This window comes from Leucoraja erinacea, chromosome 10, assembly GCF_028641065.1.
Source record: "Leucoraja erinacea ecotype New England chromosome 10, Leri_hhj_1, whole genome shotgun sequence".
Classification (NCBI taxonomy): Eukaryota; Metazoa; Chordata; class Chondrichthyes; order Rajiformes; family Rajidae; genus Leucoraja; species Leucoraja erinaceus.
The window spans coordinates 21,411,323-21,427,649 of NC_073386.1; the positions used below are offsets into that span (position 1 = coordinate 21,411,323).

Consider the following 16,327-nt stretch of genomic DNA (forward strand, 5'->3'; position numbering starts at 1 on the left):
GGTCAAGATCCCCTTTTCAGACCGATTGTGAAGAGGGGAGAGACAAGACAAAGCGTGGCATGTAATAGGTGGGCACAGGCCGGGGGGGGGGGGGGGGGGGGGGGGGGGGAGGGGGTTAATAGGGGGGTTAGATAGTTGGAACAAAGGCCAGAGATAAAAGCAAAAGGTACAAGACTGGATTGAAGTTGCGAATTGTGAGGCCAGAGGGAGGAAAGTAGTGGGGAGCAGTAGTTAGAGGTTACCTAAAATTGTAGAATTTATTGTTCATACCATTGAGTTGCAAGATACCTATGGTTTGCATAAAGATGGGTGTACATGTTCTTAAATGGGTCTATACAGATAGAAGCCCAAAACTATGAATCCCAGCTGTGAAGAGGAAGAGAACATTTGATTGCTGGTATTCATTTTATTGTTAGAGAACACAAGGAGATATAATTTTAAAAAATGGAGGGTTATCATGGGATGAATCATGAGGGGCTATTTTCTCAGATTAGGAAGTGATGAGAGAATCAGGCAGGTTAATAGAAAATAACTATTCAAGTATGGAACACGTTACCATAGCAATGGTTTAACCAGAGATCACTAACCTGCAAAAGAACACTGGATGCAAGAATAATAATACTGCCTTGGGACAAAAGCCTGGTAAACTAAATCTGTTTGGACTGCTCCAGAGAAAGCGTGTTCTCAGAGGCAGATTAAATGGTACCTTTGTCCTGTGATAAGCGAAGTTTGGATAAATTGCCAAGTAACATGTAATTCGATAACAATCAAAAGGGAGCGAGATTAACTAACAAGCAGAGAAATTCTGGTTTTGTTTCAAATTTGCATAAGTGAAATCACGAACATTATATCAGAAAGCATGCATGTGATGAATAAGGATTAGTTTGGTCCATTATATGGGAGGGGGAACATTTAAGTGATTATTGAAAACAAAGTGAAGCAGTTTACCAAGCCAATCAAAAACTGGATGCAATTAGCTGCCTGCAAGTGCATTGGTATGAACAATTTATTCTTGTGCAACATCTAGGTAAATGCATTGGTATACAACTGGACATCGAAAAAACATCAAAATAAAATTTAAATAAATCATTTTAGTCAGCCAAACTTTTGTTCTCACTTTTAGAATCTATTTAAAGATTAAACATGAAGCAACACACCCATATGATCACCTTCGACTCAGAATACAGTAAACATTGAGATCTGCAGCTGTGTTTATAATGTTTTCTTATTTTATGATAATCATCTTTCAGCAAGCTGGCAGTATTTCAGTTATAGTAGCCACTCATGGACGAGTTTATAGATCCTGAATAAGAGATTATTCTTGGACATTAGCAAAGTAGACTCAGCAGCCATTTCCCCAAACACATGTGCTCAGTCTGCCATTCCTCGATCTGATACTCCCCAAATAAGAAAGGAATGATTATTTCATTGCCTTCACTGAAGTCCAGATCCCAGAGATGAAGGGCAGTTTGTTAACTCACTATATCACCAAGCCAAATGGATGAAGGAATTCACACAAGCTGAAGGGAAAACCAATTTAATAAAAGAAAACAAGGCAATTGTATAAAATTAACATTCAATTCATTTCCTACTTCTTGCCATAAACATATTCCATAGGAAATTAAAATTACATTTATGCTTGCAACAGCAGGTTCTTCTACACAGCTTTGATTTTTTTTTGAAGAAAGACCATTTGAATAGTGCAAACCATGTATCCCCTCATAATTTAGAACTATATTTTTGCAATTAACTGCAAATCACAAAAGAATAGTAAATAATCAACTTTTTCCAAAGTCTTACCTGATAAGCAAAAATTCACAAAAGTTACAAATTAGAAATACCAAGGCTCATAACAGTATCTATAAGATAGGAAGGAAAAGTGTAACAGGATCTACCAGTGATACATGTGCTATTTCACTTCTGCATGTTCAAATTCTTAGTGCTATTTTGGAATTTTCCTTTAAAGCATTAAATCTGTCATTAAAATCAACTTAAAATGTGGATATCAGGGACGGGCTCACCTTTTAAAAAGTATTGACATGATATTCCACACAAAAATTGCCCCCTAAAACTTACATTTCAACTGACATGTACCATACTGAAATTGTTCTTTAAAATATAATTTGTACAAGATTTGTGCTCAAGGCAAAAACAACATCTTTACAAAGGGTTTAAGAAGGAACTGCAGATGCTGGAAAATCAAAGGTACACAAAAAAGCTGGAGAAACTCAGTGGGTGCAGCAGCATCTATGGAGCGAAGGAAATAGGCAACGTTTCGGGCCGAAACCCTTCTTCAGACTGATAGGGGGTGGGGGGAGGCGGGGACAAGAAAGGAAAAAGGAGGAGGAGCCCGAAGGCTGGGGGCTGGGAGGAGACAGCAGGGGGACTGAGGAAGGGGAGGAGATAGCAAGGACTAACAAAATTGGGAGAATTCGATGTTCATGCCCCCAGGATGCAGACTCCCCAAGCAGAATACGAGGTGCTGTTCCTCCAATTTCCGGTGCTGCTCACTGTGGCCATGGAGGAGACCCAGGACAGAGAGGTCGGAGACGGAGTGGGAGGGGGAGTTGAAGTGCTGAGCCACCGGGAGGTCAGCTTGGTTATTGCGAAACGATCGCCCAACCTCCGCTTGATCTCATCGATATAGATCTGTTGACATCTAAGTATCTTTACAAAGATACTGGCAATCTTTCACCCACAAGTTATCTAGTTTAAAAAAGTGTTGAATTTTAGTCCGTTGTAGGTTTTGCAAGATTTCATGAACATTTGTGTCATACTATTGTTAAAAAATGCCTTCTAATATTGTTTCATAGTCTCTACATTTACAAACCTGACAAATAAACAATAGCAACCTCTTGCCCATCTTGGAGGTCTACTACCATATCATAAATATACTGGTTTGCACATAGCTCTTTGAAAGTAACATGATTATTTCTGGTGACCAAACCTTCATTTAGCTAATTGATGGTAGGAAGCTTTTTCTACAAGACCTGCTTCCTTACACTAAGTATTCAGCTTTCTGGAATCCAGTCAAAATATCTCCAATGGCACTGTATGGGTTTACTATTTGAGTTTAAAAATGCTGCTCCTGCTTACAAAAGTGCTTCACTTGGCTTACTTTGTCAAAGACAGCTTTGCAAGATTCAGGAGCGCCATTTAAGACGATGCATCATGCTGCACCCCTGCAGTAACTTAAAAGGCAACATATGACTGCACATTTTAACTGGAATACGGAACTATGCATGTTTTTGGAAGAAATCTCATGATCTGAAAAGCATCAGAACAAGAGAGAAATAATAAACTGGAGCAAGACCATGTAGAAGAAAGATCATGGCACACTTGTAATCCAAAAAAACCTCCCCAAATACATCAATTGATCCACACATTTTTTAATTTAAAGCCTTGATGCTGGAAATCTCACATTTAATAATCTTGCATAAGGAAGATATAAATGGAAAAGAACAAGCTCAAAAAACAAATTGCTGGAATCTATAATGATAAAAGTAGTAAGAAAAAGTACAGCAGTTAAATAGAAACAGATCTTGCTCTTAAAAATAGATTTCCATTTCAGACCGTTCTGTCATTGTGAGCATTTTGTTGTTACTTATTTTTGTCTCAACCCTTCTTAATCTGTTTAAAACTTTCAAAGGTCAAATGGCAAAACACTTTTCATTAGTAACAAATGGCATTTGGGGAGCTGATCCACAAGCTATTCAACATTTTATAGTTTGAACTAAATTATAACAGTACAACCATTAAAGTAATTGTAAGGTCACTGACCTTTCTATCAATCCAAACATTTTGGCATTAAGGCCAGTTCTCCGAGTCAAGTCGTAAGTAGGGAAAAAGGCAAGTGTTTTTAAAAACTAATATTTTGTGGAACTTTTAAGTTTTGGAAAACATATTGCTCGTGTCTTTTCAGTTTGCCAGCCAATATACTATATGGTTTGGGTAAAAGCATTTTTTCTCAGTAATACAGAAATAAAATCAGGTGACAATTCAATGAAACAAAAATCTCATGAGTTCAGTGCACATGTTTCATATACAGGATGGATACATTTCTAGCCCTCAAATAAAAACGGACATTGATACAGCAAAATTAAAAGTGTGTATATTTTATCACTCATTTACTTTTTTCCCTTCATACATAGTATCAGCCTTGCTCTGCATTGGTCTTGGATGGTATCTTTTTGCTGATGTCATTCTAGGTATGGCCTGATAAGAGCATATGATGCATTCAACACGGCTGCTATTTTTCTGATCACAAGATGCTTTATAATGCCATTTCAAATTATTATTATTATCCGCAACTAAAAGTAATTTTTCTCAAGTCTTCTAAGCAGCTTTCCCACCCACTCCTCTTCTTTGTTCATTCTCCCAATGCCTCTGATTTAGCAGATTTTATGGTGACCACGGGAATTGCAAACATGGCTTGTAAATTTCAGAATTTTCAGGGATCATGTTAGCTTAAAACACAATAAATAATTGTTTAAGCACCCTGAAAGTTACTTTGTGATAAAATAACATCCTTTCAACAGCAATATCCAATCCTTTGCAATCTCAGTCAATGTTTAGACAAGTTTATTTACAGTTGGAGAGACATTTAAAAAAGCAACAAAGGTTTTCACCATCTAAAATATTTTAGAGATGCTGGAATCGTGAGAGAAAAATAAAGAACTGCTGGAGGAACTCAATGGGTAGGCAGCATCTGTGGAGGGAAATGAACAATGTTTTAGGAAATGTCCTGACCAGAAATATCATCAGTCCATTTTCCTCCATAGACACCAAGTTCCTCCAGCAGTTTATTTAAATGTACCCAAATTAAAATTTATTGAGGACTATAGAACTCCAAAATATAATTACGTTTAAGGAATTAATACTGAGATCCAAAAATATTAGCATGTTTATCCAAATTAATTACTTGTGAATTTGATTGTATTTAAAGCTTTTGAACAAAAGAAAATTTCCATTCTTTTTCTCTTTACGTTTTGCCATGAATCCAGAAATCCACCAGGGGGCATTTGTACAAACGTGTTCACAAGTTATTCTGTACAGAAACATTACATGTGACCCGAAACATCACCCATGCCTTCTCTCCAGAGATGCTGCCTGTCCTGCTGAGTTGCTCCAGCATTTTGTGCCCAACTTCGGTTTAAACCAGCATCTACAGTTCCTTCCAACACATTACGTTAATAATATCTTCATGTTGTTCAACCGGATTCATACATAATTTCAAAGAATAAATGGCTAAAAGGAAGCTCTGTTCAAACATCAAGCAATTTACTTCAATTTATTTTATATTCCATAAACACTGCGCAGGCTTCATATAAATGTCCCATTAACATTTAAACAAATTTAAAACCTAATCATTGAGGCTTTGTGCAATAGATTTTTTTTAATTGAAAATTCTGATGAAATTAACTGCAGATTGTTCCTTTATCTTTATTACGGGAGACAGTGGTCCAAGGTAGAATTGCTACCTTACAGCACCAGAGACCTGGGTTTGATCCCGACTACAGATGATGTCTGTACGGAGTTTGTATGTTTTCCTCATGACCTGCATAGGTTTTCTCTGGGACCTCCGGTTTCCTCCCACACTCCAAAGACGCAGAGATTTGTAGTCTAATTGGCTTGGTACGATTATAAATTGTCCCTAGTATGTGTAGGATAGTGTTAATGTGCTGGGATCACTGGTTGGTGCCGAGTTGGTGGGCAAAAGGACCTGTTTCTGTGCTTTATCTACACTACAAGTAATTTTAAGAGTTTCACCTAATGCCTTTTTTTCCTAATGAAACTCAAATAAAATGGTTCAAAGAGTATCACTTCTTGACAAAACTATGGAAGAGCGATGGCATTTGAATGTTCACGGATGCACAATAATGGAGGTACAAAGGAGAAAACATTGTCCTTTATCTCAAGGGATTTAGAATACAAAATAGTCAAATTCAACTGACCAACTCCAGATAAACAATTTCCACTGGTGTGGGAATCCAAACAAGGAGACCTTCAATGCCTTAAAATGACACCAACATAAGATAGAGATATTTCTATTTACATCCCTGTACCCCACCCAACAACACTACCACTCTCTATCTATCCTCTACACCAAGGCTAGTTGATATGTAGAAAGAAGGAGCTGCAGATGCTGATTTGCCGCAAAGTGCGTTGTGCCTTTTTTGTTGGAAAAGGGCTCATGGAAGCCCAGAATTCACAGCCAAAACTGGCTATGGATGTGGTACCAAAAATGTTTCCATATCAAAATTGATGCCCTTGTCCAATATAAAAATTCATAGGGTACAAAACAAAAGCAAGTAAAGTGAGTCAGGGTTTCAAATCAACCACATTCTCACTGAATGGCAGAACAGGCTCTGGAAACCAATACTGTACTATTCATCCCAGGGATGGTAGGATCGCAGGAGTTTGTTCACTTGAGTTAAACAACATTGAATGTAGATAGAGATTACAGCAGTGCAGAAAGATGCTGAACGAAGGTCAGCCAACATTTAATTCAGTATCAATTTTAAAATACATAAAGCTTGGCAGTAAAGAATTCAAAAATATCTTTAATACAGGGGACAAAACGATCTCAACATTGATCGAGACCTTAATCCATCTCCGTGGCAACTCTTAACACTTCCACTTTATGAACAGTGAAATCCCTTGTGCAACTGTTTTAATACTAAATTCACACATGAAGTGGCAAAGTGGCATCTGTTAATTTTAAAATCTGTATAAATGTTACACCTGCAAAAGCTATTACCATCAGGGGATTAAAAGTTAATCCTCCATATATTAAAATGATTGATTAAAATTAATTTGTAGCCAGCACATTAAAATGAAAATTTCAGTTGATCTGTCCAAGAACAAAGCAAAAATCTGAATAGAAATCACAAACCAAAATGCTCAGAACCAGATTAGAGTGGGATTGATATTGTAAATCAGGCCCAAAATAACCCAAAATAGTCAATGTGCACTGGCAATATTAAAATTAAAATCTCTTGTCTTTTCCCAAAGGCCCACCAAAAATATTCCCCATTAAAAAACTGAATTTAGAAAATCAAATATGATATGAGGCATCAAAGTCAAACAACATTGTTAGAATTAAAAATGAGCTTCTGTATTACTTGCTTCATAAAGATTTTGAATTGAAATTGCTCCATAGAAACTGTTCATGCAGTATAATGTCAACACTGAACCAATGAGTGCAGAATTTCTATCCAAGAGAATGTTCCTCACAAAGAATCTTTAGCAAAAATAAAACAAGAAAAATCTTTGGAGCTGGAAGCAATTAACTAAATAAATTGTTGATTTTGCTAAATCCGAGCAACGTCTCAAGTACAATCTAACGGTTTCAGCCACAGCACTGAGGGGAACTTTGGCTGCTCAATGCAGTTTGTGCCTTTGGTTCCATTTCCGCACTAGGTTTGCTTTTAACAATAGTATGATTTTTGCTGAATCCGAGTGCAAAGCCTGCAATTATCAGAAGCTCAGGGGTCCAAAAAATGTTTTGACTCTCTCCAAAATCCCTTCTGGGATAGTCTGCTCATAAAACATTAACATCTTCAATGATGCCCCAAGTTCAGAATGAGTGGCTGAGCAGATGGGAGAGAGAATAACCCCACCCCTCCTCCCAGTCTTGGGGGTCAAGTCAGGAAGGACCATCCAACCCAGGGCTCTGGCTGGGAACACGACCACTGACCCACCCAGGATGAGACCTTGAAATGCCTTGGAGCACAACTTCTGTTGCAGGGAGGGTAGCATTTGCTATCCAAACCAATTTTAACAAGCACTGGAGAAACAGTTCACTTTGCCCAAGTCACTCAGACAAATACGTAAACGTTCCTTTTCCTAAAGAGAAAGCACCTTCCTCGGAAGGCAGGCATTTCCACTTCATGAGTCAGGAAACGGACATATTCTCTTCCTGTCCACCCTGTGCCAGGAAGAAATGTACCCACCAGCTCTCTACCCTAATGTTGTGCAACACATCTTTCCCCATTAGTACTGAAGCTTGATGTTACACAGTAACAAAGCCATCCCCACCACTGTATACAGTATCAGACCTGTCCACAGTACAGTATCCTGTTATACAGTTAAACCCGTTCCCAGTGCTGTACCTGGTTATTCTGTAACTTATGCTGTAACAGACACGTTTTCACCAATAATGTACCGTTAAACAGTAACCATACCAGCCTACCAGCACTGCACCCCAATACCATGCGGTAGCAGACCCAACCCCACCAGTACTGCACCCCATTATACAGTTATAGACCCAGTCCAAGTTGTGTAGTGTTAGTTACAGACCAATTCCCAGAACTGTATCCCATTATGTTGCAACAGATCCATCCCCACCAATATTGTACCCTGAATTTGCACAGTAACAGACCCATCCCCATCAGTATTATATCCTGATATCATGCAATAACAGACCGCCCCCACCACAGTACCCTGTCATACTGTAACAGGCCTATCCCCACCAGTATTATACACAAATATTGTACTGCAAGATCTATCATCAACAATTGGACTTGGGTCCACAAATGGATAGGGAGCAAAGTCTCCATAACATTCCTCACACATTACAGACTGTCATTATGATCCGCTCTTTTTGAATTGGGGCTATCCTACTGGTTCCCATGAATCGCTGGCAAGCCTACAACCAGGACAGCAAGAATGGCAAGCTTCGAGACAGTATGGGGACAGGGAGCCGCCTATGGTCTGGTTGTAGTCTGCATGCAACATGCTCCGATTCACAGCTGTAGGTTACGATCCAAAACCTCACCTATGCCTTTTCTCCAGAGATGCTACCTGACCCGCTGAGTTACTCCAGCATTCTGTGTCTATATTCTGTAGGGGCAGACTAGGAATGCAAATACACATTTGCAAGTTTGGAATTCTCCTAAATTCAGAAATTTCTCATTCCAATAGTAGGCATGCGAACAACTTACAATTGGAACTCAAAGCAATCTGTTTAAGTTAAGGTACTAATTACATAACTGGATGCCTGAAACAATTATATTGATCCAAGAAATTGTAAATGTTCAGGGTCTTTGAAACTAACAATAATGCCAGTCAGCGGGGACCCCAGCTCCTTTGGCTTGTGTTGGATACCTTTAACATTTTCTACAAGATGTCCTGGTGATGCAGAGAGCAAGGTCAACAATATTTTGAGTCTACTAATAGTTAAGAAAAGATTGCCCGTTGCTTCACGTTTGTTTGAATAAATAGATTACTGTTAAAAACTCAATGGATACAGAAAGAAATATTTTGTGGTGTGATTACATCAATTTTGACCAATGTTCAATCCTAACTGAGCCACAAATTAAAATAAAACAGACACATTTGAACGCAAATTTGGCTCACACTAAAAAAATGTAAAAGTCCTCAACATCTCAGCCAATAATACTCCAAAACACAATGCTGTGCATGTTGACGAGATCTCTTCTTTGGCAACAGGTGATTGTTAGTAGCTGTAGAGAGACAATGGAGTGTCCTCTTCCATCATGTCATCCTAGAAATGGAAGAAAATATTAGTTTAGAAAGCAAATAAATAACCTCCGTTTTAATAAAAGCTCCACCTTCATGAACCACTCCAAGTGCTATTCACGGGGGGGGAGGGGGTAGTCGGATATGAGCAGCAAAAGCCTTTTATTTATTAGTCATAACATTACACAGCACAAAACTGGCCTTTCTCTCCGACTCCATGCCGACCTTCAAGCAAATCTACACACAAATCCCATTTTATTCTCTTTGCAATCTCATCAACTCCCACAACAATCCACTACTTACCTAGAGGTGATTAACAATGACCAGATTAACTTACCCCAGATACTTCCTGGGATGAGAGAGAACACCAGAGGAAACCCACACTATCACGGGGAGAACATGCAAACTCCACACCCGCAGCACCAAAAGCAAGAATTGAAACGGGGTTTCTGGAGCAGGGAGGCACCAGCTTTAATAGCTGCACTACTACGTTCAGCATTAATCTTGTGCCACAGCAGACATGCCACCTGCAGAGCTTCTTGGCAAAATTATGCCAAATGATTCTGTACCAGGGCATTGCTCAGATTGTAACACCTTCTAGGATGGGCTTCAGATAATACAGCCACAATAAGAAATGGCAGAAGAAAACATACAAATATAGATTTCATTTGCCGATTTTTATATAATAACCAGCAGAGTCTTCGGTCTCATTCTAGTAGGTCCTTAAGCCACTAATTCTACATTTGAAAAAAAAAAACATTGCAGAGATTAAACTACGATTTTCAAAATCATTGTTTTCTTAGAAGCCAAAATATTGCTTTTGGTAAGTTTAAAGATTTGCCCGTTTACAATGGGAGTGACACGTTTAGTCAAAAACAATAAGGGTCATTAAAGTGCAAATATCAAAATCCACCCCTTTAAATGAACAAAGATATCACGGGGAGGAAGTATTATAGGAAGATAACAAGACACTTTGAGCAATTCTACATGACGCAGAGGGGACCAGGGACAGTATAAAAATTAAAGCGACAAAGTACAACGTAGCAAAGATGAGCGGGAAGCAAGAGGATTAGGTGATGTTTAAAGAACAGAAGATAACCAAAAAGACAATACGGAGACAAAAGATGTGGTACGAAGGTAAGCTAGCCAAGAATATAAAGCAGGATAGTAAAAGTTTCTTTAGGTACGTGAAGAGGAAAAAATTAATTAAGACCAAAATTGGACCCTTGAAGACCGAAAAAAGTGAATTTATTATGGGGAACAAGGAAATGGCAGATGAGTTGAACAGGTACTTTGGATCCGTCTTCACTAGGGAGGACACAAACAATCTTCCTGATATAGTAGTGGCCAGAGGACCTGGGGTGACGGAGGAACCGAAGGAAATCCACATTAGGCAGGAAATGGTGTTGGATAGGCTGATGGGACTGAAGGCTGATAAATCCCCAGGGCCTGATGGTCTACATCCCAGGGTACTTAAGGAAGTGGCTCTAGAAATCATGGATGCATTGGTGATAATTTTCCAATGTTCTATAGACTCAGGAACAATTCCTGTGGATTGGAGGGTAGCTAATGTTATCCCACATTTTAAGAAAGGCGGGAGACAGAAAACACGGAATTATAGACCAATTAGCCTGACATCGGTGGTGGGGAAGATGCTGGAGTCAATTATAAAAGATGAGATAGTCGCACATTTGGATAGCAGTAACAGGATCGGTCCGAGTCAGCATGGATTTACAAAGGGAAAATCATGCTTGACTAATCTTTTGGAATCTTTTGAAGATGTAACTAGGAAAATGGACAAGGGAGAGCCAGTGGATATAGTGTACCTGGACTTTCAGAAAGCATTTGACAAGGTCCCACATAGGAGATTAGTGGGCAAAATTAGGGCACATGGTATTGGGGGGGTAGAGTGCTGACATGGATAGAGAAATGGTTGGCAAACAGGAAACAAAGAGTACGGATTAACGGGTCCCTTTCAGATTGACAGGCAGTGACTAGTGGCGTACCGCAAGGCTCAGTGCTGGGACCACAGCTATTTACAATATACATCAATGATTTGGATGAAGGGGTTCAAAGTAACATTAGCACATTTGCAGATGACACAAAGCTGTGTGGCAGTATGAACTGTGAGGAGGATGCTATGAGAAAGCAGGCTGACTTGGACAGGTTGGGGGAGTGGGCAGATGCATGGCAGGTGAAGTTTAATGCGGATAAATGTGAGGTTATCTACTTTGGTAACAAAAACAGGATGGCAGATTACTATCTAAATGGCGTCAAGTTGGGAAAAGAGGAAGTACAACGGGATCTGGGGGTCCTTGTACATCAGTCTATAAGCATGCAGGTACAGCAGGCAGTGAAGAAAGCGAATGGCATGTTGGCCTTTATAACAAGAGGAATCGAATATAAGGGCAAAGAGGTCCTTCTACAGTTGTACAGAGCCCTAGTGAGACCACACCTGGAGTATTGTGTGCAGTTTTGGTCCCCTAATTTGAGGAAGGACATTCTTGCTATTGAGGGAGTGCAGCATAGGTTTACAAGGTTAATTCCCAGGATGGCGGGACTGTCATTTGCTGAGAGAATGGAGCAGCTGGGCTTGTATACTCTGAAGTTTAGAAGGATGAGAGAATATCTCATTGAAACTTATAAGATTGTTAAGGGCTTGGACACGCTAGAGGCAGGAAACATGTTCCCGATGTTGGGGGAGTCCAGAAACAGAGGCCACAGTTTAAGAATAAGGGGTAAGCCATTTGGAACGGAGACAAGGAAACACGTTTTCTCGCAGAGAGTGGTGAGTCTGTGGAATTCTCTGCCTCAGAGGTGGTGGAGGCAGGTTCTCTGGATGCTTTCAAGGGAGAGCTAGATAGGGCTCTTAAAAATAGCAGAGTCAGTGGATATGGGGAGAAGGCAGGAACAGGGTACTGATTGGGGATGATCAGCCATGATCACATTGAATGGCGGTGCTGACTCAAAAGGCCGAATGGCCCACTCCTGCACCTATTGTGTATTGACCAGGAATCGCACCGAGGTTTTGCTGTTGTGGGACCAGTAAAAGAAAAACAACAAAAGCGAACAGCAGAACAGAACTGTTCATGACGCATCTCCCAGTTTCTGCCAAATTCAACATTTCCTTATATGAAGTTGAATCTTCAGCCATCCCTTATAAGGAAAGAAACAACCAGGCATTTCTACATAGTTTTGGCTGCGTAGTCTCAGTCAGACTCCTACTCTCTAACATTAGTTGGTGCCCTTAAGGAGGTAGCTCATGGGTCCTACTGGGAGGTTATGATCAAACAGGGACCCAGATCGTGGAAAAGGGCATTGCGAGAAAATCTGTTGTTTCTTTGGCTACATAATGGAGGAAAGAATGTTTGGTAGCCAGTTGCAAATGGCACTTCTGTACTCCAGATTTGTGGAAATAGAATGCCCTCTAGCTCATTCAACAAACACTATCTGGCACCAGCTGGCACAATGGCAAGTGTTTGCAGTACAGATCATTAACAGGCATAGAAATAACACTCCACATCACGAGTTACGAAGATGTGCTACAGTCTATTGAGTACAGCTAATTACAGCAGGAACATTCCTTCCTCAAAATCACACTTAAATTAAATTATACTTGGTGCAAACTTAAGCATGTATTCAATAGATTTTATAATGCTGCATCAAATGAAGTTCATCCATTTCCTGATTACATAAAAATAACTGCAGATCAACTCTAATGACCAGTTCATCATCAAAGCATACAATCTTAATTGCTCTACAATTACAAAAATCAATAAATATTATGGTGTGAAAATGAAAATAGCATTGTAAAAAGATGCATAGGTGAAAGGTCACTTGTGTTTGTTATATGGAGTTCATATTAAAACAAATACATTGAAAATAAGAATTATAATGCCAAGACAGTTAGCGTTTTTAGTTTTCTTACCATTGGAAGTTCATGAAGTCGCCTAAATTCTGGTTGGTTGACTCGCTGCCGATACTTTAGAAATCCAAGAAGTGAAACAATTCCAATAATAATGAAGAAAACTGTGATCATTCCTATAACCAGTGGGTCCACTTTGCTTTGGTTTGGATTAGAAACTGGCTTCCCTATAATAAAAAAAGGAAATTATACTTCTACCAGAACAGCGTCAGATCAAGTAAAATGAAGTTCTCCTCCACAGCACCAGCAAGCAGCCCATGTCCCTTCATCAAGAGTCAGAACGCTAATCACGCTATTTAAATGCTCAGGAACTCTCTCATTGGTTTCTATTTTGTAGTGCCAGCACAAACACTGCACTTCAAGGACTCTCCAAAATTAACTTTGAATGTTGCAAGAAATGTTTAAAACAGCAGAGATTTTTTTTAAAAAATGTGACTCTAACATGTGGGATAATTATGTCCAGAGATTTAAAGAAAAATGTATGGACAGTGGCCTAGGGAGATGTGCCGAGGTGGACAGATGCCGTAATAATACAACTGTGGAATCAGATCATGCGTGTTATGTGCGGATATATAATCTAGGTCAGATTGTGGGCACAGGGGTCACAAAGTATCTAGGTACAGTTTCACAGAGTGGCAGAGAGAAGGAAATAGCAGTCCAAACTTGTCAAAAGTGTTATGAAAACAACAAAAGACTGCCTCCCACAACTGACCGAGTAGAGTAAGTGGGCCAAGACTAGTCTCACCATAGAAACTCCCAGGGAAAATTTAAACAAAGTAATATTCTAACTTTGCCATTTGATAGGTTTTCACCATCTCTGAATACTTGATGAAAGAACCACTAAAAACATTAAACAAAGTTTAGACAAAGTGGCCTATCATTATCCCTGCAAACCTCATCATCCCATTCAGTTGAGTGGGATTGAGAATCAATGTGTTAAGATTTAACACATTGAGTGTAAACTGTCCAACATGAAAGCTGAAGTAGTGGGTTCCATTCTGCCATTGGACTCCAGCAACTGAGCCCAGCGGCAAGTGACTGGCAGAGACTGGTCCGCATGTTCAGAAACCCTGGAGCTCATTGGAGGCTCAGTTGAATATTGTTGGGTGTAGAACTATCAGTAACATGTGGGAATATGTGCATCTGTAGGACAGTATGGAGAGTTCTCTGCGAGGCATAGTTTGACAATGGGGAAAGACATCATCTTTCCAAATCTATTTCATTTATCAATAGGTGGGGTGAAAGGTAAATAGGAGAGTGGTTATAAATGGGCCATTACCAAAATAAAAGCTAAATTGGCTGATTGACCATTCCTATCCTACATTCCAAAGCAGTAACAGGGAACACAGGACAGTTGCTTCGCTACAGCACTTCTTGAAGGTAGAACAGATTGTATGGTTAACCAAATCTCCAAAGTTTCACAGAGTGCTTCGAAGACCAAATAAATGTAGAATACACACACACATATTACAAAATTATAACAAGGAACAGGATCAAGTCCCTATTCTAAAAATGTACTTTACCTGTTGAATGGATAAGTAGCAGATAAGTGAACATTTTAAATATTTATGTAATTATTGGACTTAGTTATGTTACACTATATTTATTCATTTTATCAAACTGTACACAGTAAATGTCACAATGAAACACAATAGCTCCCCAAACACATTTTCTATGTGTTCAATACATTTCCCCAAATCATACTAAATTGGTATACTATTGTCACGTGCCCTAAAATATAGCAAATAACTTTGTTGTGAATGTTATCCAGACAAATCATACCATCCATGAGTGTAATTTTACCATACAGGGGCAACAGGTAGTGCAAAAAAAAGTAAACAAAACAGTGCAGAATAGTGTTAACAGTTATGAGAGAAAGTGCAGAAAAAACGAAAGTGCAAGGGCCACAACAAGGTAGATTGGAAGATCAGGAAAACATTCTTGGCATATGAGATCCATTCAAGAGTCTGATTATGGGGAGGTAGAAGCTGTGTTTAAATCTGGTGGTATACAGTTTCAAGCTCACCCATCTTCTGCCACACAGGAAAGGGGCAAGTGGTCCTTGATTAGGTGAACTGCTTTCCTAAGGCAGCATGAAGTACAGATGGAATAGATTGGGAGAGGGAGGACTGGTTTATGCAGGGCATACTGGGCTGCACTTACAAGGCTCTGCTATTTCTTGCATTCTTGGGCAGAGCAGTGCCATACCAAGTCATGATGCATCTGCATAATCAGCAAATAAAGTCTAATAATACACTGCACTCTGAAAATATCAGCCATTTAGTTCAGGTAGCCTCTACCTGTTTATACTCCATACGTTCCTTGAAAAATAGAATGGCTTCCATATTACCTACCATTCACCATTTTTTTGGCATTGACCGCACTGTCCTCACTCTGCTGGGTGGAAAATAACGTGGTTGCTTTGTTGATCATTGTACTAGTTGTGACGACGGTTTCTATCGTGGCGTGGGTGGTTCTGGGCCAGTTGGTGGAGGTGCTTTCTGTGGTGGTGGTGGTGGTGGTGGTGGTGGTGGTGGATATGCCTGTAGAGCTACTGGAGGACACTACAATCGGCATGGTCTTGGTTGGGAGCACTGGCTGTGTTTCAGATTCTGCCGTCAGCATAGCATTGGTCAACTCTGAAATGAAAACACAGATACTCGTTCATGCAAACTTATTTTGGATCACTGAAAGCCTAAAGGCCTGATGCACTTAAAGGTTCTGAGCTTCACATTAAATCCCAGTCTCAATTATTGATTTTGCATTCATATGTTAAGAAAACTTCAGGTAAAGACCACCAAGGCTAAATTTTGCAAGCTACAACAGCATCTCACATTACTTTCATCTCTCTGAATCATACCTAGGATTGCCAACAATCCCGTATTTGACTGCTACTACTCGGGTCGAGGGGAGTGTCGA

General features: G+C 39.6%; 1 protein-coding gene across 2 annotated transcripts in view; it reads right to left on the reverse strand.

The window, feature by feature from the left end:
* Positions 1-1,521: 1,521 nt before the first annotated feature.
* Positions 1,522-16,327, reverse strand: part of LOC129700882 (uncharacterized) — a 61,012-nt gene continuing 46,206 nt past the window's right edge. Inside the window, exons 3-5 of one of the 2 annotated variants that reach the window (XM_055641666.1) lie at positions 15,763-16,047; positions 13,412-13,575; positions 1,522-9,508 (exon numbers count right to left, since the gene is read on the reverse strand). In XM_055641666.1, the coding sequence (XP_055497641.1) occupies positions 9,461-9,508; positions 13,412-13,575; positions 15,763-16,047 (497 nt within the window). In that variant the 3' untranslated portion in view covers positions 1,522-9,460. The remainder of the gene's footprint in view (positions 9,509-13,411; positions 13,576-15,762; positions 16,048-16,327) is intronic. The other variant, XM_055641665.1, reaches the window with a different exon arrangement.